Source organism: Gopherus flavomarginatus, chromosome 4, assembly GCF_025201925.1.
Source record: "Gopherus flavomarginatus isolate rGopFla2 chromosome 4, rGopFla2.mat.asm, whole genome shotgun sequence".
Classification (NCBI taxonomy): domain Eukaryota; kingdom Metazoa; phylum Chordata; order Testudines; family Testudinidae; genus Gopherus; species Gopherus flavomarginatus.
In genome coordinates, this window is record NC_066620.1 from 10,289,391 (window position 1) to 10,313,469 (window position 24,079).

Sequence of the window (24,079 nt, forward strand, 5' to 3'; positions counted from 1 at the left end):
GATCTCCCCCCCGATTTCTTCCTCCCACCAATTCCCTGGTGAGTACAGACTCAATTTCCCTGAAATTTCCCAGTAAAGAAAACTTCAACAGGTCTTAAAAGAAAGCTTTATATAAAAAAAAAGAAAAATACATACAAATGGTCTCTCTGTATTAAGGTGATAAAATACAGGGTCGATTGCTTAAAAGAATATTGAATAAACAGCCTTATTCAAAAGGAATACAAATCAAAGCACTCCAGCACTTATATTCATGCAAATACCAAAGAAAAGAAACCATATAACTTACTATCTGATCTCTTTGTCCTTACACTTAGAAACAGAAGATTAAAAAGTAAAACTACTTCTCCAAAGCTCAGAGAAAGCAGGCAGACAGAAAACAAAGACTCAGACACAAACTTCCCTCCACCCAGAGTTGAAAAAATCCGGTTTCCTGATTGGTCCTCTGGTCAGGTGCTTCAGGTGAAAGAGACATTAACCCTTAGCTATCTGTTTATGACAGGCTCTTTTTGCTTTCATTACTTCCTTCACTGACATACTCAGTTGCAGCATTGCTAACACTTGCAGTTTATCACAAGTCTTGTGATATTTAGCATTTTTATTAAAATCCCAGCTCCTGGAGTCCTTTTACATGAAAATGTCATTTAGACCTCCTGGCTGCCAAGAAAAGCTTGAAAATGTGAACCCTAAATGCATTTGTCCCAGAAGGCAAATAAAAAGAACTCAAGTTTATATTTTAAAGCTCATGATTTTTTGGAGTCTGACCCATGATTTTTGAATGCTTAGGATTGGTAATATACTGCAGTTGGATGAGTACAGTTCTGGGATTATGGTTCCTTATGTAAATCAGTCTTTATGGTATTAGAAGTTACAGGAAATTGGAATTACCATATGTATTGTGAGTAACTTTTTCTGCTGTAGATTACAAAACAACATAATGTAGGACCTAACCCAAAACCCATCGATGTCAATGGAAAGATTCCATTTGACTTGAGGACACTTTGGATCAAGCCATTAGAACAGAATATAGCCCAGTGAATTGTTAAGTTCTGTGTATTCAGTGTAAGTATACATACGTTTATGTTTGTATAGGTCCTTTTGGGGAAAAGTGTAATTGAGGCTTGTGAAAGCAGCACTAATTTAAAACATTTCAGTTATTTAAGTGACTGACTCTAGGTAAAAGTAGAGTTGATCATTTTAGGGCAAATTAGAAATCATTTGCTCCAAGTCTTAAATGATTTAGTTATCATTCCCACATTTAGCATGCGTCACTGTGATGAAAGAGGGAGATCTAAATGATCAGGTGGGACATATTTTTGCTGTACTCAATTAAAAAAAAACATGTATCAGAGTTTCTCCATTTCATAGAAAATTCTCCAAATGGTGGGCATTTAACATAAACATGTTGGAAGTTTTCTGTTCTTTTATTGGTGCAGAGGTGATGTTAAAACAATTAAACTCTTTCTCAAGATTATTGCTAATAATCAGTGCTGATCATTCTCTTTCTCTATATACAATACTGTAGAAAAGGGCATAATTTCTAAAAAAGAAAGCAAATTCCATTTACGTCTGCCTCGACAAAAAGTTACAAACTAGTTGAATGATTGTTCAGAATGTATTTACTTTGAGTTCACTAATTCAGTGGCACTCACCACCTTAGGTCATATCTATGCTAAAAAAAATTAGGTCAACCCAGCTATGCTGCCTGGGGTGTTTAAAATCATGGACAGTGCTAGGTTGATGGAAGAATTCTTCCATTGACCTAGCTGTCACCTCTTGGGGGGGAGGGGGGTATTAAATGTAGTGATGGGAGAACCCTTCCTGTTGCTGTAGTGAGCGTCTACAGTGCAGCACTGCAACAGTGCAGCTGCGGTGGTTTAAATGTTGACATAGCCTTCGTGTCTGAGCTACAAATTCAGAACAATTCCAATTTGTACAGTGATCCTGCGAACACTTCAGTGGGAGTATTCACATGAGCTATAGTTTGAAGGTTTTGACCCTTAGCGTTTAAGGGCCAACTCCTTGGTCTGCCTTCTGTTTTTCTCTTTTAGTCCTTATTTAGCAACTCCCACAGAAGTCAGTGAATTTGGTAAAAATGATGGAACTTTGTCAGGATTTGGCCCCAGGTGAATCATCTGGGTTTAAAAAAAATTCATATAATGTGTGTTTGAAATATTCTTTTTAATTCTCAAAACATTCCATTGTTATACTGTTACAAATTCCTGTTAATCATTTTGAACACTACCTGTTTCTGTGCTTACAAATCTGTTCACAGGTGGGATGGCTCAGTCCGGGTCTAGGAAGTGTGTACCAGTGGGTTGGCCTCTCCTGTATCAGGTGGTGAAAGACCTAGGATGGATAAGGTGGCTGGCCAAACATCAGGAATTGCCTGATGGTGACAGATCTGACAAATCAGGCTGGACAGAAAATGACCCAAGGAAAGATGAAAAATTCATCAATAAGACTTGACCTATGATACACTCTTAAACTCTGTCTACAGTAGGAAATGTACCTGTTACTGAGAACATTTGTCAGAAACAGAGACAATGGAACCATAGGTCAAACCACAAACTTAGACAGGACCAATCCATGTTTAGCACCATGTCAGAGGCTGTTGGTTGGTAATGCCTGTTGCCAATGATCGATACTTTTCCAAGTGCAGATGAGCTCTACTTATCTGAACTTGTTCTAAACTTGCTCAAAATACTAACAAAGAGCTTAATTTAAAGTGGGCGTCTCTCTGTCTGCGATTGACCTCCGTGCGTTTATGGGCAGCCATTAAAACAAAATGGAAAATAACATGACCACTGAGGATTCGTACATGCCCAAGTATCAGAGCTTTGCTAAATCTGGTGCTCTGGACCTTGTTCCTGGGAGAATTAGCTACGGGAGCCAGCAAATTTAAAAATAACCTGATGAAAGGGCACATTTATGAAAGAGGCAATTTGACTGTAATTGCTACAAGAAAGCCTGGATAGTGCTTTGAAATCTTGAAAATATATTATGATTCTGAATAGGCTCTCAAAATTCAGTCATGTGATTCTCACCATCACTTATAACATGGAGCTCACATAAGAGCAGCTCATGGTTAGTACAATGTACTCCAATATAGAAACTAGAACTTTACATTTAAAAATGCATGCCCCCTTCCCCCATTTTATCATACTGGTATATTTAAGGCTCAAATAAACTTGACTGTAAAAGATAAATATGCAAAAATATGAGTGCTTTCTTCCTATAATATCTAGGAATTGTTGCAATATTTGCATACCAAGGTGCATTTACCGCGTGACTAAATAATGGGCCTCACTAAGAAAGGAGTGAGAAATGTTTACAAGAGTTGCATTGATGTGCTGCCATTTTAGTGAGAGGCTTGCAGAAATATTTTTTCCCTTTAGGTAGACTGCAGCGCGTGCACAGAGCCCCATTGACTTCAGTGGGAGTTTATGTAATGTAAGAGTCTGTCTGTATAGACCTGACTGCAGGATTGGGGATGTTGTCTGTAATAAGCCTTGTTTACCCAAAGAGTAGGGAGTGGAAAGCTGTGTGTGCTTGGAGAGAGGTGCAGACGTAAGGAATATATTCATTTGTTTTCCAGAATAAATGAAAAATGCTTAACAAGGGAATAAAGAAATGCCACTGGGCAAACAAGATTGATTTAAGCTATAATTTTCTGAAGATGTCTATAATTTGTTCCTGAAAACTGTGGGTATGTCAACGCTGCAATGTAAGTCCAGGGTTAGTAGAACTCGACTTAACAGATTCTGTCTGTTGACTGAGGGCTTGAGCATCTGCACTCATTTGCAACCCCAGGTTAGGAATTATTGAATCCTAGATCCCATCTTGGGGCTCCAGCTTCTGCAGTGCATTATGTGGGGCCAAGTCCAGCTGCTGTATCCCAAACTTCCTCATGCCCTCCCAAAATGTGGCTGCTCGAGCCCTTTGTTCGTGGTGCAGTGTGGTAAAACTTGACTGAAATTTGTGCAAAGGACAAAGAAAGTTGACCCGTGAGATTGAGGAATACTTTTGGTGGTCTCTAAATGCACAAGTCCAGTAGGACTGCATCTACAGTGCAAAACACTAGGGCTTGAATCCTGAGTCCTGGCTTGACTCAGGCCTGGACCTCCCCCTGCCCTCTCAAGCCCTAGTTTTATCACAGTTTATGTGTAGATGGAAGCAGGGGTCAGGCTTGAGCCTGAGTTCATACTCTGGGCTTACATGGCAGTGTAGATACACCCTTAACTGAGTATATCGATGGCATAGCACAGAGTTTAGTTCGTGTGATTTGAAGAGGCAGCCATGAGATGACAAGCTTATGGGAGTGAGCCTTCTCGGTAAATGCTTATTCTAAAGATAAATAAGAATAATTTTTCAGTAGTATTGTTAGGTTAGATGAACAGGGATAAGCCACATCTAGACAACGTGATTTAGCTGTGTCCTGGGTTTGTGTGTGTGAGCGCTTCATTAGGAATCCTCCCGGCCTTCCTTTCAAATTGGGTGGCACAATATTGACCAGAGGCTCACAGGAGCACTAAGGAGTCCCCTCCAGCACTTAAGCGTGGCCTGTGGAATTAACTTAGAATATTGCCCCTTACCCAAATGTGGACAGCGTGTGTTTTATGTTAACTGAAACCTTTCCTCCTCTGGTACAGTTCTGCCATGCCCTGTTGTGGCCAAAGAAAGAAAAGGTCGGGATTTTGACAATTGATTTCATGATTATTGCAGTGAAGTTTATTATAGAGGAAAACGTTTAAGTCTAATGCTGCTGTTTTGAAGATGGTTTCTTTGTTTTGTTTTTACTAAAGCTTGTAAGTGCTCCTGAGGTAAATCAAGAGGAGCGTTATTTCCCATGGCTCAAAGTATGACCTTGGGGATAAATCAGTGTTAAAAGGGAGGGTGATAGCAAAGCCATAGCTAGGTATTTTAGCACTTGTGGCAAGCAAACATATTTGTGGCCCCTAGAGATGGCGCATGGCGGTAGAGGGGTGCAGGTTCATGTGCCCCCTGCCAGATTTCTGCCTCCTGTTTAGTATAGAGGTTTTCCAAATGTGAGGGGTGCTCCCCGTCCCAGTTTGAAAATGTTGCCTCTTGCCAAGAGCTGGAGGATCGGAAGCTGGTATCAGCTCCGGCCTGCTCAGGCCCCTGGCTCTCTGCGCTGTGGGAGATGGGGCACTGGCTGGCTGCACAGCAGCCCTTCCTGCCCTGCTCCCCGATCCAGGCTGCGTTTGCACACCTAGATGCTCCTCTGGCAGGATAGGCAGCACAGCTCCAAACTGCGCCCCTGATGTGCTCTTGCTTCTCCCCCAAAGAAGCCTGGAGCCGTCCCCTGCCCACAGAGCCCGGCTGCCAAGAGGTCTCCCGGAGGTGCTTGCTCACCACTGCCTTGGCACTCATGACTCTGCTGCCTCTCCTGAGGAGGTGCCTTGGGGAGCATCTCACGGCAGCCGGGCTCCACAGGCAGGGGTCAGCTCCAGAGGGTGTCACCAACTGGCACCGGACTCCTTCAGGAGAGAGGCAAAAGCACATTGGGGCGCAGGTCAGATCTGTGCTGCTCACCCTGTCTGGGGAGCGCACAGGTGCGCAGAGGCAGCCTGGCTCAGGGAACAGGGTCGGGAGGGTTGCCAGGCAGCCAGACAGCACCCCAGATCCCACAGGACAGTGAACCAGTGGCAGGGGCAGGCTGGGTGTCTCCCACCAGCTTCCAATCCACTGGCTAGAGGGGTACACTCCACAGTTTGAAAACCTCTGTGCAAACTGGAAGGCAGAAATCTGGGGGCAGGGGCAGGTGACTCTGCTCCCAACAAGCTGCCCCATTTTTCCACCCCCCCTGCCCTTCCCCAGCTTTGAGTCCTGGGTGGCTGCCCCCCTTGCCCTGCCCTGGTTACAGCCCTGGGAGATAGTCAAGTGCCTCTGAGTTGCAGAGTTTGTGGAGATGAATTTAGTGTGTCCCTACAGGCACTGATCAAATCCCAATATGTATTTAAGTTCTTTTTCTGTAGATGCGAAAGGTGTGCAATGGTACTTGTACTCATTTACTCAAAACATTTTTATTACAAATAAAGAGTGAGAGAATTTATATTTTAATCTTTTTTTTTAACTGCTGTATTTTGTTTCAAGATGGGTGTTTGAAGTCCTTGAAAATATCCTTTGACTGCCTGTAGAGCTGGTTCCTAAATTCCCTAATTCTCTCAGTCAAGTCTTCCGAGGTTTGAATTGTTATTACGTGTCTTTAAGATGTATAGTTCTTAATACTAATTGTGAGGACTATATATGCAATCAAATAAAATGTTGTAACATCACGGTGAAATTGTATATTTATAGTTCATTTATAATAATTTGAGCTACTCAGGAACTGATTGGGAGAAATTGGTGTTTAAAAAAGAGGAGGTGCATTTATCTCTTTTTGGTAAATGTTAGGACTGTGAGGTTTAGGAGGAAGAGGAGAATTATGGGAGCAGAGAGAGGTTTGTTGAGGCAAAGAACTATTTCTTCACTTCCTGCGCAGCTGCCACAGTATATGGCTTAAAAATCTTACTTCTTGTAATCAGTCTGACTTCCACTACTGGTATTCTAGCTATCTTCTACTCATGCTTCCTCTATCACAGGTCATCCATAAACATTATTGACCTGATAAAATGTAGAGGTGATGGGAAGAGTAGTGCGGTGTTAAATAACAACAACGACGAGTCACTAACACAGAGATCTGGATCTCTTGATAGGCTGAGATTCATGCAAGGTCAAACAAATAGGAGGAAAGTCTGTAGCACCTCCTTAGAAGAAAGGGAACTATATTTTGGAAAGCAGCAACTCTGAGAAGGACTTAGGTGTCATTATAGATTATGTCTACACAATGAGCTAGGAGTGTGATTCCCAATTGCCATACACATACTCATTTTGCTAGCCGGAGTATAAATAGTAGTGTAGCCGTGGTAGCACAGGCAGCGAGCTGAGTACAAACCCACCTGAACCCCAGGGGTATGTACTCAGCACAGCTAAGCCATGCCACCACTGCTGCTGTCCATGCTAACGTGGCTACGCTGCTATTTATACTCGTGCTAGCGCTCATCGAGTCAGCGCAGATACATTTACATGGGCTAGGAATCACAACCGTAGATCATAATGTAGATGTCGCTATAGAAACCCAAAATATTACGTGGCTATATTAAAAGGGGTGCATTGAGCAGGTGAAGGGAAGTGATATTACCTCTGTATACAGCAATAGGGAGACCATTACTGGAATACTATGTCCAATTCTGGTCTCTACATTTTAAACTTGTTAAAAGTCTGGAGAGGGGTCAGGGAATTTCTACAAGAATGATTTGTAGCCTGGAAAATATGCCTTACAGCAAGAGACTAAAAAGATCAATTTGTTTAGTTGATCTATGAGGAAGTTATGAGACAACTTGATCATGTAGTGCAAGTACCTAAATGGGGAGAAGATATCTGACACTACAGAGCTCTTTAATAGAGCTATCGTTCAACGGCTGGAAGCTGAACACAGCAAAGATCAAATGGAAATAAGATGCACATATTAACTAGTAAGGGTAGTTAACCATTGGAACTGCTTGTCTGGTGAGGTGGTAAATTCTCCTTTACTGGGAGTCTTATATCAAGACCGAGTGTCTTTCTAAAAGACATGCTTTAGTTCAACCACAGACTCTTGGGCTCATTGCAAGAATCACTGGGTGAAATTCTCTGGTTTGTGTTATGCAGGAGGTCAGACTAACTTACTATAATAGACTTTGTGGAACTTACAATCTATGAATCTGTGGAGAGGGCATTTAAGGGTCTCTATGCCACTGGTGGAAGATAAGAAATTGAAAACTGTCTTCCCAAACCACTAATGGAAGGGTCTGATAGTGGAATAATATTCTTCCTCACAGTCCCTAAGAGCAGTGTTTCATGACTCATAATACAGAGCACACAATACAGCAGCCTGCACCCATAGCGATTTAAGTTGCTGGCAGCATATATTGTGGGGTGAACCACATGGCCTGTATTTTGAGTGGTGGCCTTTATCGGTGGCTACCTCCTTGCTAGTAAAGAGCATTGGCTCAGATAAAAAGTATATTGTCATACAAAGGATCATACTGTGTGATACAGCTGTAAGATCTTGTATCATGACTAAACCAGTGAGAGGGCACGGGATGAGATTCCTTTAAAAATAAGCGTTATCCTGTACTTTTCATACAGTTGCCCTTTAGTTCATTGGAATGCAGATGGTCACCTTAATATGAAGCCTGTAATCTAGCCCATTGGGGGTTACAGTCATTTGGGAAGCTCTTGCTGCTGGTTTCTGAGTTAGCTTTCTAGGACCAGCGACAGGATTTCTAAGTGGACAGCTCTGGACTCCACTCCCTTTTGTGGTTTGCCAGAGCTCTGATCTAGTGAGTATCGGAGCACAATGCAAAACATTTGTATTCGGTTCTGCTTATTTTCTTTGCCTTTTATTTTATGTTATGTGTTTTGGTTTTTTTATTCCAGACGAAATGACAGCAAGGTTGTTGATAGCAGCTGATGTGTTACTTACGCTACACATTGTGGGTAGATTTACATATGTTATTTCTTTTAACTTCTATAAATATGTTCCTAGTCGTTACCATGAGCAGCAATCTACAAGTCAGTAACATAAATTAAATACATAAATACATAAATGGTTGTAGTTTTATACTATACTATTAACAAAATCAAGCCTTGCTTGTTTTGAAAACAATTTTCTAAAACTCATTGCTTATAGTTTTGAAGTTACAACAAACGCCAAGTTTTCCTAGTCTGTAAGATGCACTAGATGTGATTTTCATATTATTGATAAAAGGATGTGACAGATATGGCAATTTCCTGCAATATCTTCGGGGGATCATACTGTATTCAGTTTATGGAAAGGAGCATAAATTCTGACAAGTCAATTGTAAAAGAGTAATTCAGCAGGCCAAAAGAGAATTCGAATAGCAAGTAGCAAAAGACAAAAAGTAACAGCAATTTTTTAAAAGTACATTGGAAGTAGGAAGCCTACCAAACAATCCGTGGGACCACTGGATGATCAAGGTGCTAAAGTAAGAAAAGGCCATTGTGGAAAATCTATATGAGTTCTTTGCATTAGTCTTCAAGTGCAGAGGACGTGAGGGAGATTCCCACACTTGAGACATTCTTTGTAGGTGACAGATCTGAGCAACTATCCCAGATTGAGGTGTCAGTAGAGGAGGTTTTGGAAAAATTGATCAACTAAACAGGAATAAGTCACCAGGACCAGACAGTGTTCACCTAAGAGTTCTGAAGGAACTCAAATATGAAATTGCAGAACTGCTCACTATGATGTATAACCTATTGCTTAACTCAGCTTCTGTGCTAGATGACTGGAGAATAGTTAATATGATACCAATTTTTTAAAAAGGCTCCAGGGGCAATCCTGGCAATAACAGGCTGATAAGCATAATTTTAGTACCAGGCAAATTGGTTGAAACTATAGTAAATAACAGAATGATCAGACATAGATGAACGTGATTTGTTGCGGAAGTGTCAACAGGGCTTTTGTAAAGGGGAGTCGTGTCTCACCAATCTAGTATCATTTTTGAAGGGATCAACAACCATGTGGACAAGGGTGATCCAATGGATATAGTGTACTTGGACTTTCAAAACGTCTTTGATAATCTCCCTCACCAAAGGCTCGTAAGCAGCCAAGGGATATGAGGGAAGGTCCTCTCATGGATTAGTAACTGGTTAAAAGCGGGGAGTGGGAGGAGGATAGGAATAAATGATCAGTTTTCCGAATGAAGAGAGGTAAATAATGATGTCTCCCAGGGATCTCTATTGATACCAGAGCTGTTCAACATATTCATAAATGAGCTTGAAAAAGGGGTAAACAGTGAAGTGGCAGAGTTTGGAGGTGATACAAAATTACTCAAGATAAAAGCAGACTGCAAAGAATTACAAAGGGATCTCACAAAACTGGGTAACATATGAATATACATATATTTATACACACACACATACACAAGTATATGCAAGATATTACCTCACCCGTGTTGTCTTTGGGCATCAAAATGATAGATAAATTTAAATGTTGATAAATGCAAAGTAACGCACATTGGAAAGCATAATCCCAACTATACATACAAAATGATGGGGTCTAAATTAGCTGTTACCACTCAGTGGTCTTGGCATCATGTGGATGTTCTCTGAAAACATTTGCTCAGTGTGCAGCAGCAGTCAAAAACACTAAGTGAATGTTAGGAATGGGGTAGATAATAAGACAATAAATATCATATTGCCACTATAAACTATAGTATGCCCACAGCTTGAATATTGCATGCAGTCCTGGTCACCCTGTCTCAAAAAAAGATATATTAGAAATGGAAGAGGTACAGAGAAGGGCAACCCAGTGAAATTAATAGGCAGCAGGTTTAAAACAAACATGAAGAAGTACTTCACACAACGCACAGTCAACCTGTGGAACTTGTTGCCTGCAGATGTTGTGAAGGCCAAAAATATTATTGGATTCAAAAGTTCATGGAGGACAGACCATCTGTGGCTATTAGCCAAGATGGTCAGGGATGCAGGCCCATGCTATGGGTTTCCGTAAGCCTCTGGTTGCCAGATGCCAGGACTGGATAATGGGGGATTGATCATTTGATGATCGCCCTGTTCTTTTCATTCCCTTTGAAGCATCCTGTATTGGCCACTGTTGGAAGACAGGATACTGGGCTAGACGGATCATTGGTGTGATGCAGTATTGTAGGCCGCTGTATATGTAATTCCATGGAGGACAATGACCACAACCCCTCCAAGAACTAAGAACAGTGAGGAGGGGCATTAGACAAATTCACAGAGCTTGTAACACCTCCAGCTGGGGAAGTATCACCACCTTGACAGTCTGGCATTTACTCGTTCAAACTGGAGTCTCTAGAGGCCAGCAAAGAAAGGACTTTTGGATAAATAGCTTGAGTTTAAAATGATTTGACCTTCTGAAGATAATAAAGTGATAAGTAACAGTCAGCATAGATTTGTCAAGAAGAAATGTCAGACCAACGTAATAGCCTTAAAGAATCCTGTGGCACTTTATAGACTAACAGACGTTTTGGAGCATGAGCTTTCGTGGGTGAATACCCACTTCCTCAAATGCATGTAATAGCCTTGTTTGACAGGGTAACAAACCTTGTGGATGCGGGAGAAGTGGTAGGTGTGGTATATCTTGACTCTAGTAAAACTTTTGATACTGTCTCTCCTGACCTTCTCATAAACAAACTATGGAGATATAACTTAGATGGAGCTACTATAACGTGGGTGCATAACTGGTTGGAAAACTGTTCACAGTCAAACTGAAAGGCCATATCGAATGGGGTCCCTCAGGGCTCAGTGCGGGGCATGGTTCTGTTCAGTGTCTGCATCAATGATTTGGATAATGGCATAGAGAGTACACACTTATAAAATTTGCAGACATACCAAGCTGGAAGGGGTTGCAAGTGCTTTGGAGGATAGGATTAAAATTCAAAATGATTTGGACAAACTGGAAAAATAATATGAAGTAAATAGGATGAAATTCAACAAGGAGAAATGCAAAGTACTCCACTTAGGAAGGAACAATCAGTTGCACACATACAAAATGGGAACTGATAGCCTAAGAAGGAGTACTGTGGAAAGGGATGTGGGGTTAGTGGATCACAAGCTAAATATGAATCAACAGTGTAACGCTGTTGCAAAATAATCAAGCATTCTGGGATGTATTAGCAGGAGTGTTATAAGCAAGACACGAGAGGTAATCCGCTCTATTCGACACTGATTAGCCCTCAGCTGAAGTATTGTGTACAGTTCTGGGCATCACATCTTTTCTGAAATGTGGACGAATTGGAGAAAGTCCAGAGGAGAGCAACAAAAATGACTAAAGGTTTAGAAAACATGTCCTATAAGGAAAAATAGAAAAAAAATTGGGTTTGTTGAGTCTGGAAAGAGAAGACTGAAGGGGACATAACAGTTTTCAAGTACATGAAAGGTTGTTACAAGGAGCAGGGTGTAAAATTGTTCTTAACTTCTGAGGATAGGCCAAAAAGCAATGGGCTTAAATTGCGGCAAGGGAGATTTAGGTTGGATGTTAGGAAAACCTTCCTGTCAGGGTGGTTAAGCACTGGAACAAATTGCCTATGGCAGTTGTGAAACCTTCATCATTTGGAGGTTTTTAAGAATGGGTTAGACAAACAACTGTCAGGAATGGTGTAGTTATTATGTAGTCCTGCCTTGAGTGCAGGGGACTGGACTAAATGACTCTTCCAGTCCTACACTTCCATGATTCTTTCTAATCCTGCAAATGGACAGGGAGCCTCTGTCCAAGGTTGGAGAAGGCAGTTCTTCCTGGGAATGCTTGGAAGGACTTTGCTGAGGCCCCATAATACTGATCGGTGACCTTTAGATAAGCTTTTAGCACAGGTATAGGAACTTGCATTGTTTTTAATGTTTTCTGTGTAATGCTTTCACTTTAAGAATGAATATACTTACTTAAAAAGAGCTGTGTGATAACTTATTACTGCTGGCAATTGTTATTCATAGCCTTCAAAGAGTAAGCAAAGTGCAGATGCCAGGCCTGTTTAGGCAATCTAGCTTGCTGGGATATCACAGTGTAGACAGGAAATTGTGCAATCTGGAAAAACCCTGGTCAGGATGGAGAGGGAGACATGTCTCTGCCCAAGAGAGGTGATGGCTGAGGAGCTGAGAGCTTAAAGTTAGATGCCCTTGGTGGATCACGGAGGGATTATACAGTGCTGTCACCCTGAACTGTGACAGGGATCTATAACTTGAAATTTTCCGAGAGTGACGAAAAAGACAGCACCCCCTTAATCATAACTGGGGAGAGGCTGAAATTTTAAATGTAATTTTAAATAATAATAAGGAAATAATACTACTATGGTGGCTTTCGTGCAAGGATCTCAAAATCTTGTACAGCCCCACGAGGTACGCATCATTCCCACTGTGGAGTGGTATACTAAGTGCACAGAGAGATTAAACGACTTGCACGGGGTTATGGAAGACGCTTGTGGAAGAGCACAAGTAGAATCCCTGTACCCCACCACCTGGCCCTGTGCTTTATTCACAAGCCTGTCCTTTTGTCTTCTCTTCTTGAGAAGAAACAATAATATTATTTATAGCCACTAATTCTTTTTACTGGAGAATATAGAGAATACTGTTTTGTGCATTAGTGCAAATGGAAGCATTTTCAGCTGAAGCAGAGAATTAACGTTAATTATGTTATATATCACTGTCCAGTTATATTTCTGATAGTAAAAGTACATAAATGGAACTCACATATTCAGAAGGTCTGGTTGGTTTCATGTAGGCTGTTGATCTGTGTATTTTGATGTATATATCAAGGACTGTTTGACAAAAGGCAGGAGGTGGTAAGACTAATAGCATAAAAATGCAGGGTTGTTTCCCCCCCCATAATAAGGCAATTTTTTAAAATGGAAAATGTATCAGAAGTATCTGTTCTTGAAAACAATCTCTGGCAAAGTCTCCTAATGGTGCCATTTGAGGCCATTTGTTCTTTTGTTAGGAAATTTTATGATAAGAGCAAGCGAGAAGATATCAGTCCTTCGTTTTGGGAACACTTATGTCTGTTCTGAAGTTAAAGATAAAATCAAATAAAAGTTAAAATTCAGAGCATTCTTTCTGTCTAATGGAAGCCGTGTTCTAATTCTGGCTGACAGTGTATTAGTCTGCTATTTAGAATTCGGTAATGCACAAACACTGCAAAGGTGTTTTCCATAATACTGATTACACAGTCTATAGTAAGACTTCTCCCGAGTCTTACGTAAGCGTCTCACTATGCTCATTTAGGCAAGATCATTGCTTTCCCAGTGTGCTCCATTAGGGAAAAGGGGAACCCCTCTTGAGCCCATCGTGTGGATGGAAGGACAGTCTCCATGGGGCACTACGCCATCCCCCATGCAAAAGAGTGGATAATAGATTGGCAAGTGTGTGACCTGGGCATTGACTCTCCTCCCCTGACAGTGGCTGCCAGTGTGCAGTTGAGCCAGCCCAGACATAGGAAATATTACCTCCTTGTGCCTCTCAGAGTCTGGGCTACTTGCACTGCCACTTACTCAGGGCAGATTGCATTTGTCACAGTCTTACCATTACAGGTTAGCCTTAATCATGAAAGGCTCATCCGGCTCTCAGAAGGAGTTTCATCTGTGTAAGGAGTGCAGAATCAGGACTAAAATTGTATCATATAGGCTCAGTTTAGACTTTGATCTACACACACATCCAGAGTGGGTTACCTGCCTGGACCTTGCGTCTGGTTGTGCAGGAATAAATAAGGCTACTTGGTCACCTCCTGCCTGGAACGGGTATGTGCAAAGTGGGCAGGGCATTGGCAGAGCCTTGGTTGTACTATACGTTCGCTGGCTGTTTTGGCCTGGAAGCAGTGTACTGCTGATATAGGCTAGCAGCATATTACAACCACCTGGAAGCAAGAAGGAAGCGTGGGAAGAGTGTTGTCTTGGGCGTGTCTGAGCACAGTGCCTCCTGAATTACTCCTGGGATGGTGGTGCTTACACACCAGCCCTTGCTGAGCGCAGTGCCTAAATCTCAGTCTGGACCCAGGATTTTAAATTGGAGCCTTGATAATGACAAACAGCCAGATTCTGCCATTTTTTCCTCACAACGTGTAGTATCTGATGACAAACAGTCCTACTGAAATCGGCTGGAGCTTCTCACAGAACAGGATACTGGGCAGCATGAATAAAAGTATTAGTGTCCAGCCCCTAAGGTTTTAAATACATCCCACCCCACAGGTTTATTGACTTTAAAAACAATGAAAAATAATCTAGTTTTCACCTATGAGATATGTGGTAGTTTTTTATAGGATAAAATATCGTGATTGAATCTGGAAGCAGCCATGCTAATACATGGTTTCAAAAAATTAAATTGTTGATTCCCTTGAGTCAGAGAGATTCCCAACCTTCCATGCTAATTCAATATGCATTATTGTTAATACAAGAGTTTCCCACCCATCAGTTTACTGGAACTATCAGGATATTGTGCATCCCAGAGTGCACTTGTAAGCCGACAAGTCACCGCCAAATTGAACACAACAATTTGTACATTAGATGCCGTCAATTCAGTATTTGACAGGGTGTTAAATGGTATGTGATGGGACTATTTGCACAGTGATGCAGTATGAGTAAGACATGTTCGGGTAGAGTATCCTGCTCATACTATGTTGGTTTTCAAAAAACATTGTCTAAATTAAAATGGACTTTGTACCCTGATATTTTAGTTGGATCCTGAATTAATAGTGGCTGTTAGTCCATGTGTGGTTCAACTTGTACAAAAATCCACAGTAGTAGATAAACCTCCTTCCATACTCTCTACTCCTCTACAGATTCTCTTCTGTAAATCATTACCTGCATAATATACCTGCCTATTTTATATAAATATAGCTAATATGAGATGCATATAAAAATATTGCTGAAAATAGCTAGTTTTATGTGTCGAGTAAATGGCTTTTGAAATAAAAAATCCCAAATAAAAATGTAAAAACATTTTGCCTTTTAGTATGCGATTCTGCTATAGCACTTACCTTTCAGTGAAATGCTTGCATATATTACCAGCTGTGCTAATGAATGTTACTTAGGTGTATGTTAATCTGCAGCTAATTAAACTCTTGCATTGATTTAAACGGGTATTTAAATTGATTAATGATTAGGGCCCTACCAAAATCATGGTCCATTTTGGTCAATTTCACAGTCATAGGATTTTTTTAAATCGTACATTTCATGATTTCAGCTATTTAAATCTGAAATTTCAGGGTGTTGTAATTGTAGGGGTCCTGCCGCAAAAAGGAGTCGTGGGGTGGGTTGCAAGGTTATTGTGGGGAGGGGGTTGTGGTACTGCTACCCTTTCTTCTGCGCTGCTGCTAGTGACGCCGCTGCCATCAGAGCTGGTCAGCTGGAGAGTGGCGGCTGCTGGCCAGGAGCCCAGCTCTGACGCCAGAGCTGCTGCCAGCAGCAGTGCAGTAGTAAGGATGGCATGGTATGGTATTGCCACCCTTACTTCTGTACTGCTGCCTGCAGGCTGGACCCTCAATCAGCAGCCGCCACTTTCCTGCTGCCCATCTCTGAAGGCAGCAGTGCATAAGTAAGGGTGACATGGTATAGTATTGCCACCCTTGCTTCTGCGCTGCTGCTGGCAGGGTGCTGCCTTCAGAGCTGGGCGCCCTGTCAACAGCCGCCGCTCTCCAGCTCTGAAGGCAGTGCAGAAGAAAGGGTGGCAATACCCCCTAAAATAACCTTGCAACTCCCCTGCAAATCCCCAGTTTGAGAAAGATTGGTCTCCTGTGTGAAATCTGTATAGTATAGGGTAAAAGCACATCTAACACCAGATTTCACTGGGGGAGACCAGATTTCACAGTCAGTTTTTTATGACCGTGAATTTGGTAGGGCCCTATTAATGATAAAATCTGCATTAGTCTTTCGGATAATTGTCATGTTCAGTCACTCTTTAAAACATTTTTCAGTCAAAAACTAATTTTAAAAGTAGAAGATCTTTGATAAAAATATAATGTTATGTGAGGAAAACTCTTAATATGCAAACCCACTGTTGTGTTTTTATAAAATGTTTTGCTGCAAGGAAAGCCAGCTGTTTGTCTCCAACAGTCCATGCAGTCTTCCTTATAGAAAGCACCAACTGAACTAGGCTGTTTCTTTACGTTTCATTTCAGGTTTTTCACACGTAATCATGGCAAAACCTTATGAATTTAACTGGCAGAAGTCAGTCCCTTCCTTTATGCAAGGTGGAGCTGTGTTTGACAGATACGAAGAGGTAAGGGACCAGTTGAATAATGTTCCTCTCCTTTTCCCTTTCTTTTCTAGATGTTGCAAAAGTTAAAAAGAATTTTTTTCCCAAGATGTTAAATAAATAAAAGTTTCAAACAGAAAATCTGCATGAAGGTAGAAAAGAAATATTAACACTTTGTTACGATACAATTTCTTGCTACCAAAAAACCTCATTTAAAATACATTTTGTAATGACTGATTTAATCCCCTGATTTGAAAATAATCCCCGAGTAAGAGAAACATTTTGATTTAAATCCTTTCTATCTGTAACAGACATGCAGCTCTCTGTTGTGGAGTCATCGTAGTATTGTACACAAAGTACATTCCCCCAGAAAAGTGAACCCTGTCCTTTTTTTAAACTTACTGTTTTTGGAATGAGTCCTCCTACTTGTGAAAATAGACTAAGAACCTACATGCTGTATGGAAAAATAGAAGATCACCAAAACATTTACACTGTAAATCAAAGACACCATTTGAAATCAAGAGTGGTTTTATCTCCTTTACTTAATCGACCTATGCTTTATCTGGAATATGATTAATATGATCCTGCTTTCAGCCGCACTTTAATGCAGGTCTGTTGAAGGAAAGGAAAGTGGGACATAACATTTGATATAAGCTTCCAAAATAAAATGCAGAGACCTTTGCCTTATATTCAACATCAATTTACCTATGAAAATAGTTTTACTAAGGTTTGTTTTTAATCTTTTTTTATTTGACTGAAAATCTCTAAGTTAAAAGTATTTTGAGTAATGCCTTCAGGGATATTATGTTTTCCTTTAATCTCTTGAAATGACCAAAACGTATTTGTATCATAGTCACCTGCCAAGATAGACCTAGCTTTCTTATCCCCCACTTTCAGTGCTGGATTAGGTAAACTAATATGAAACATGTTTGGTAAATGTTGCCCTTTGAAAGAAGGATCTTAAATTCTTTATTTTTCATTTTGCAAATGCTTTTTTGAACGATTTAGCATATGCTAAAAAATTGGGCTCAGCTGATCCAATGGAATGTGTGGTTTTGCTTTCAAGAATGTTTAATAATGATCACCCCATTATGAACATTGTTGTTCTTTTGTGCAGTACAAGATAAAGTAAATGATTCCTTGCTGTCCTGGGTTGGTTATTCTGTCCCTTCTAAAGGCAGGCAGATATTTTCAAAGTACAAGTTACAACTTGTGGCTCACGGGAAATTATAGGCCAGTCAGCCTAACTTTCATACCTGGAAACATACTGGAATAAATGATTAAACAGTTTGTAAGTATCTAGAGGATAATATGGTTATAAAGAATAGTGAGCTTGGATTTGTCAAGAACAAATCATGCCAGACTAACCTAATTTCCTTCTTTGACAGGATTTCTGGCCTAGGGGATAGGGAGGAAACAGTAGATATGATGTATGTTAATTATAGTAAGACTTTTGATACTGTCTCCCACACGTCGTTCTTATAAGCAAACTAGGGAAATGTGGTCTAAGGTGGGTACACAATTAGTTGAAAGACCACACTCAAAGTGGTTCCCCATGAAACTGGGCTGACATATCCAGTAGGGTCCTATAGAGGTCAGTCCTAGGTCCGGTGCTATTCAGAATTTTCATTGATGACTTGGATAATGGACTAATGAGTATACTTATACAAAATGTGGATGACACCAAGCTTGAGAGAGGTTGCAGTACTTGGAGTACAGGATTAGAATTCAAAATGACCGTGGTACATTGGAGAATTGGTTGGAATTCCGCAAGATGAAATTTAGTAAAGACACTTCAAAGTACTTCACTTAGGAAGGAAAAATCAAATGCACAACTACAAAATAAGGATAACTAGTGGTAGTACTGCTGAAAAGGATCTGTGGGTTATAATGGATCACAAATTGTTGACTCAATTCCATATTCAGTGTGATGCAGTTGCGAAAAAGGCTAATACAATTCAGGGCTGTATTAACAGGAATGTCGTATGTAAGACATGGGAGGTAATTGTCCCACTCTACTTGGTATTGGTGAGGCCTCAGCTGAAGAACTGTGTCCAATTCTGAGTGCCACACTTTAGGAAAGCTGTGGGCAAATTGGAGAATGGCGAGAGGAGAGCAGCATAAGTGATAAAAACTTTAGAAAACCTGTCTTACGTGGAAGGGTTAAAAACCTGTTCGTGTTTAGTCTTGAGAAAAGAAGAACGAAGGGGGACCTGATAACAGTCATCAGATTTGTTAAGGGCTGTTTAAAAGAGGACGATGATCAATTATTCTCCATGTCCACTGAAGGTACGAGAAGTAGTAATGGGCTTAATATGCAGCAAGGGAATTTTAGGTTCAATATTAGATAACTATAGAGGTAGTTAAGCTCTGGAACAAGCTTCCAAGGGAGGTTGTGGAAACCCCATCATGGGAGGTTTTTAAGAGCAGCTTAGTCAAATACCTGTCATGGATGGTCTAAGGCAGAGGTTCTCACAACAAATTTTTTGGTGGCCTCAGAATGCGGCCACCAACTCTTGCTGGTGGCTGCTCTGACAATTTTTCCTAAAATACTTAATTAACTTTAGGAAAAACAAATAAATATTCACATGTACATTCTCAAATCACTGTAATTTCACTATGATGGGGTTTTAAAATTTTTTTTGCAGACTCAATAATAAAAATAATGTACAGTTATCTCTGTTCTTTACTGGATCTAAACAGAATAGAAACACAGATAAGTTGCTTTGAATGTTCGTGTCTTTTTTTTCTTGTTTCTTTTCTTTTTTTTTTTTAAGACTTGCTAACTATAAGTAAGTCTGCTGTGAAAAGTGATATTTGTATGTTTGTTAATATCACTTTTCACAGCAGACTTACTTGCCCTGGCAAGCTCAGGGACAAATTAAGCCCTGGATGGGGAGGTGGGTACAGAGGCAGTGGGGACATGGGTGATGGGGCACTGGGGGAGGCATTGGGGACCAGAGGTGATGGTGGGGTTGAGCTCAGGCCAGAGCCCACCACCAGACAGCGAGGGAATGGACCCCAAAGCCCCACACTCAGGGGACAGAGCCTGGGGACAGAGCCCAAAGCCGCATGGCTTGAGCCTGCCACCCGCCACCCCAGGGCTGAAACCCAACCCCACCGCCCTGGGGAAGGTGGGGAACTCACTGACTGCCTGCTCCTCCAGCTTGTGTCCCACCAGAGGAGGGTGGGGCCCAACCACTGCTGGTGGCTCCTGGGGAGGGGCCGCTGCTTTGCCAGCCCCCCCCATCACTGCCCAGAAAGCTGTGGATGCAAGAAGAGTCCCTGATGGCCAAATACGGGCAGGGTGGCTGCAGTTGAGAAACGCTGGTCTAAGATTCCTGCCTCGGTGCAGGGGCTGCATCTGATGTCCCTTCCAGCCCTACATTTCTATAATTCTAAGATGTAAGAAGTAGCTGAGTGCAGCTGAATTTTGGAAGAAGTCACCAGTCAAAAGCAACCTTGAAATAAAAGGCACCAGTGCCAGTTGTGTGGCATATTTAAGTTCACCTCTGTTTAGTGGCCAGGGCCAGGGCTGCATTTTTACAGCACTAACCAAGGGAATGGTACAGCATTTAACATCAAACAAACTTCAGAGGCAGTAGGTTTCTTAAGGATGAGAAAAGGACTGAGCCTTACTTTAACTGCTAGTAATTTCAGCTACCTAATCAATTTTGACATTTGGGAATGGAATTAGGCCTTGCCACTGTATGCATAAATCAGATTTTATTAAGTGCTGTGCTGTGCTGTATTCATTGTGTTTTGAGTCGTGTGCACTTCTTTTTACACTGACTGCTAATAGGAGGTCCTACCTGCCTTATTTGAAGCAGAAAACATGTGGTTTTCTGTATCCTTATTGTTTGCTGTAAGTACTGAGTGGTAAATTTACCCAGTTTTGCCCCAGAACACTTGTAAGCTTATCTGCTTGGTAGCCAAGCCTCTTTGATGATATCATCAAGTTTGTTGTTGGTTGAGATATTATTATTAATTTACTAGAATTACAGTAATGCCTAGATATCCTAACCAGGTTTGTGCTAGGCATTGTACATACCCATAGCAAGAGCCCTCCTGCGAAGGATTTATAATCTTAATTTGGGATTTTCAAAAGAGCCTAAGGGGTTTAGGCACCCAGCTGTCATTGAAATTCTACATTGAACTTCCAGCCTAAACAAGCAAAGCAGAGATGCGCAACAGAGACCCAGTGGGGTAGCTGGTCCAGGATTACATAGAAGGTCAGCGGCAGAGCTGCAAATGGGACGTAGCTCCTGAGTCTGAGTGCAGTGTCCTAACTACTAGACCACACTGCCTCCCAAGGAAGTGATGTTCACAAAATGTAATTTCACTGACGGACTAGAAGGTCTCGGACGAAGTCTGGATTGCTGTGCTAGAAGTAAACATCAGCGAGAGGAATTAGAGGCCACGTGGGATATGCTTCCTTTCTCTTTGGGCCAGGCAGTACCACACCTGAATATTGAAAGGCTTTTTCTTTAGAATGGGAATATCTTAGTGAAGAAGGCTGATGGTCAAAGGTTAGCAATGGTATTGGACTGTGTAACGTCTAGAATTTGTGGTTGCTGATGTTTCCCTCACTGTATTAGGAGAAAAACTGCCGAAGCAATTAGTTAGTGGAACCAGTGCATGCTAAGTAGTGGACGTTGGACTGAGGGCAGTTCATGTGGCCATCTTCGTAGGAAAAGTTATTTTTATACTGAGTGCTTTTAGTCACATGGGGATCCAACAAGCAGTGAAAAATTTCCTCATTTTATTTGCGTTGACCTTGCTTATTGAGGAGATCCTCTATTTCAGGGTTTTTCAACCTGAGTCGAGACCCAAAATTGCGTCGTCAGAATGTTTCAAAGGGTTGCGTGGCAGCTCCTGTCCCATGCGGCTGGCTGGGCTCACCTCCCTGCTCCAGGTACTGCAACCTCTGGGGCCCCAGCGCCACTCAGGTTTCGCCCAGCCATCATGATGACGGGAGTCCAGGTAAGACAAAGCCGAGTGAGTGACACTGCAACCCCATGAGCCACGTCACAACTCCACTCACGCAAATTTGGTCCAATTGGGTACGGACCCAAACCTGAGTGACGCTGTAACTCTGGAAGTCGCAACTCCCGGCACAGAGAACCCAGCCCAGCAGCCCCACAGCACAGGAGCTTCCACTATGAGGTGAGTGCCGGACAGGATTCAACCTCTCCAGGGGGCAGGATCAGACCAAAACCACCCCAGGGCCTCCACCCCCAGACTATTTACTGGGTCATGACAGGCTATAAACATTTACAAATGGGTCCTGCCCTGAACCCAAAATGGTTGAGAACCACTGCTCTATTCCCTGCAGATTTTTAAAGGCTTTCCCTTTAGCAGGTCGCTAGCTGCAGTTTTGATATATGCAGCTTTACAGGGATACCCATGCATCCGGTACATTTTATGAAGTGCAAGGATTAAGTAAAAGGCAGTAAGCGGTGAGGTGTGGTCTAGCAGCCTGGATATAGGAGAGGGCCCAGGAAGCACCTGATATCCAACCCTGACTCTGTCCCTGAATCTATGGCAAATTCTAACCCTTCTCTCTGTTTCCCTATCTGTAAAATGAAGATAATTGTTTCCTACCTCACAGTGGTGCTGCAGTAATTAATATTCGCAAGTGCTTTGAAGCTGAAAAGTGCTGTATGTGCTTTGTGCTATTATTTAAGAGGCAGATGCTCTTCAATGCTGAATGTGTTCTGGGTCAAGGGAGAGAAGTAGTAGGTAGATCTGGCTTCTTTGTGGCCCATCCTGCAGCAAAACTCTTATTAACGTAAATGGGTGCTCCTTGCATGGAGGGCTTGTGGGATGGTGCTAACTGAGTTGGAGGAGTTAAAAATCCTCCTGTCCACATGATCCTTTTGTGTGGAAAATGGCCCCGGGTGTCTGCATGGGCTTGCTGTCCTGGCTGTCCTGTGTTGGAGAGGACAGGCCATTTTCAAAACCAAACTGTAGTCCTTTCCTTTACACACAAAATAAAGTGCTTCCCTCCGTCACTCACAGCATCACTGCTCCCTGCACACGTGCTCGCTGTTTGTTATAACATAATCTTTTTTAATTAAAAAAAGATTGGCCAGGGTTGGGCTTTTTGTTCCCTTTAAAAGTGACTGATTTGGAACAGTGGGATGTTTCCTTACCTTTTAGTTTCACCTCTGACATTAAAATAGTTTGGGGGTGGGCATGCACTTTTTGTGTTTTTTTTAGTAAGGCTGACCTGATTGGTTTTTGTTTTTTTTTAAATCTAATCGGTGTCGGTTTCCACTCCTTCCGAACTGCTTTATATACTAATCTCCTCTGCCAGACTAGCACTCTGCAATATATTGCAAAATGTGGTGGTTTGACCCCAAGCAGTGCTGCCAATTCTTGCAAGCCTCACAATATTTGGTGAGGTTCTTTTTGGAAGCCTGTGATTAGGTGAGAAAATCAGCTTTCATTTAGAAAGAGAAGTTTCTAGCACTTGTGGCTGTGGAAAAGGCCTAAAGATGAGAACTGAGTCTGCTGTAATGTCTTAAAAACCAGAAGTCAAATAAAAAAAAGTTCTAATATTTATTAGGCTTAAAAATCATGAGATTTTTAAAAAAATCTCATGATTTCTGCAGTGACTCATGATTTTTGAATGCTTGGGAAATGCAAAGCTGTTGGGGAAAAGGTGAAAAATCTTTAAGTTTGAGCAGCAAATTAATGCCTGACAGTATTTGTCAACATCACCAAAATATTTTGTTATATTTCTCTTTCAACAGGAGTCCTTTGTCTTCGAACCAAACTGTCTCTTTCAAGTGGATGAATTTGGTTTTTTCCTAAGATGGAAAAGTGAAGGAAAGGTACAGTACTGTTGTACCATGAACATCACTATCTGCCTATGTTGTTGCACTTGGTTTGTTTCCTGGCTAATTTTTAATCACTAAAAATTACATGTGGCTTTGTAATTATTTACAGTGAGATAGCTTAACTCCTGTGTTTTTAGAAGTTACATAAGTGAAATTCTTGACAGGTTATTAACAGACATGAAAAGAAAATACACTGTTTTGTGTTAATTAACTGCAATTGCATTTAAGACTCATTGTTTATTTTTACTTCACTTCCTATTTGGATCTGCACTGTGTTTCGCCAGACGCTAACATGCTTTCTCTTGCTGTTCCAGGAAGGACAGGTATTAGAATGCTCCCTGATCAACAGTATTCGTCTTGGGGCTGTACCAAAGGTACTCTGTAATTAGTTTATACTGTTCTTTTAAACAAAGAGTGTTTAAGCTGAAGGTGAGGTGGGGACTACAGTGCAA

The 24,079-nt window shown here is 41.5% G+C and overlaps 1 protein-coding gene across 4 annotated transcripts in view; it reads left to right on the forward strand.

Moving 5' to 3' along the window:
- The window catches only part of PLCB4 (phospholipase C beta 4), a 205,931-nt gene that overhangs the window by 54,681 nt on the left and 127,171 nt on the right, over positions 1–24,079 (forward strand). For all 4 annotated transcript variants that reach the window (XM_050952026.1, XM_050952028.1, XM_050952029.1 and 1 more), the window contains 3 exons: positions 16,706–16,806; positions 23,541–23,621; positions 23,942–24,001. In XM_050952026.1, coding sequence (XP_050807983.1) covers positions 16,723–16,806; positions 23,541–23,621; positions 23,942–24,001 — 225 coding nt within the window. In that variant the 5' untranslated portion in view covers positions 16,706–16,722. The remainder of the gene's footprint in view (positions 1–16,705; positions 16,807–23,540; positions 23,622–23,941; positions 24,002–24,079) is intronic.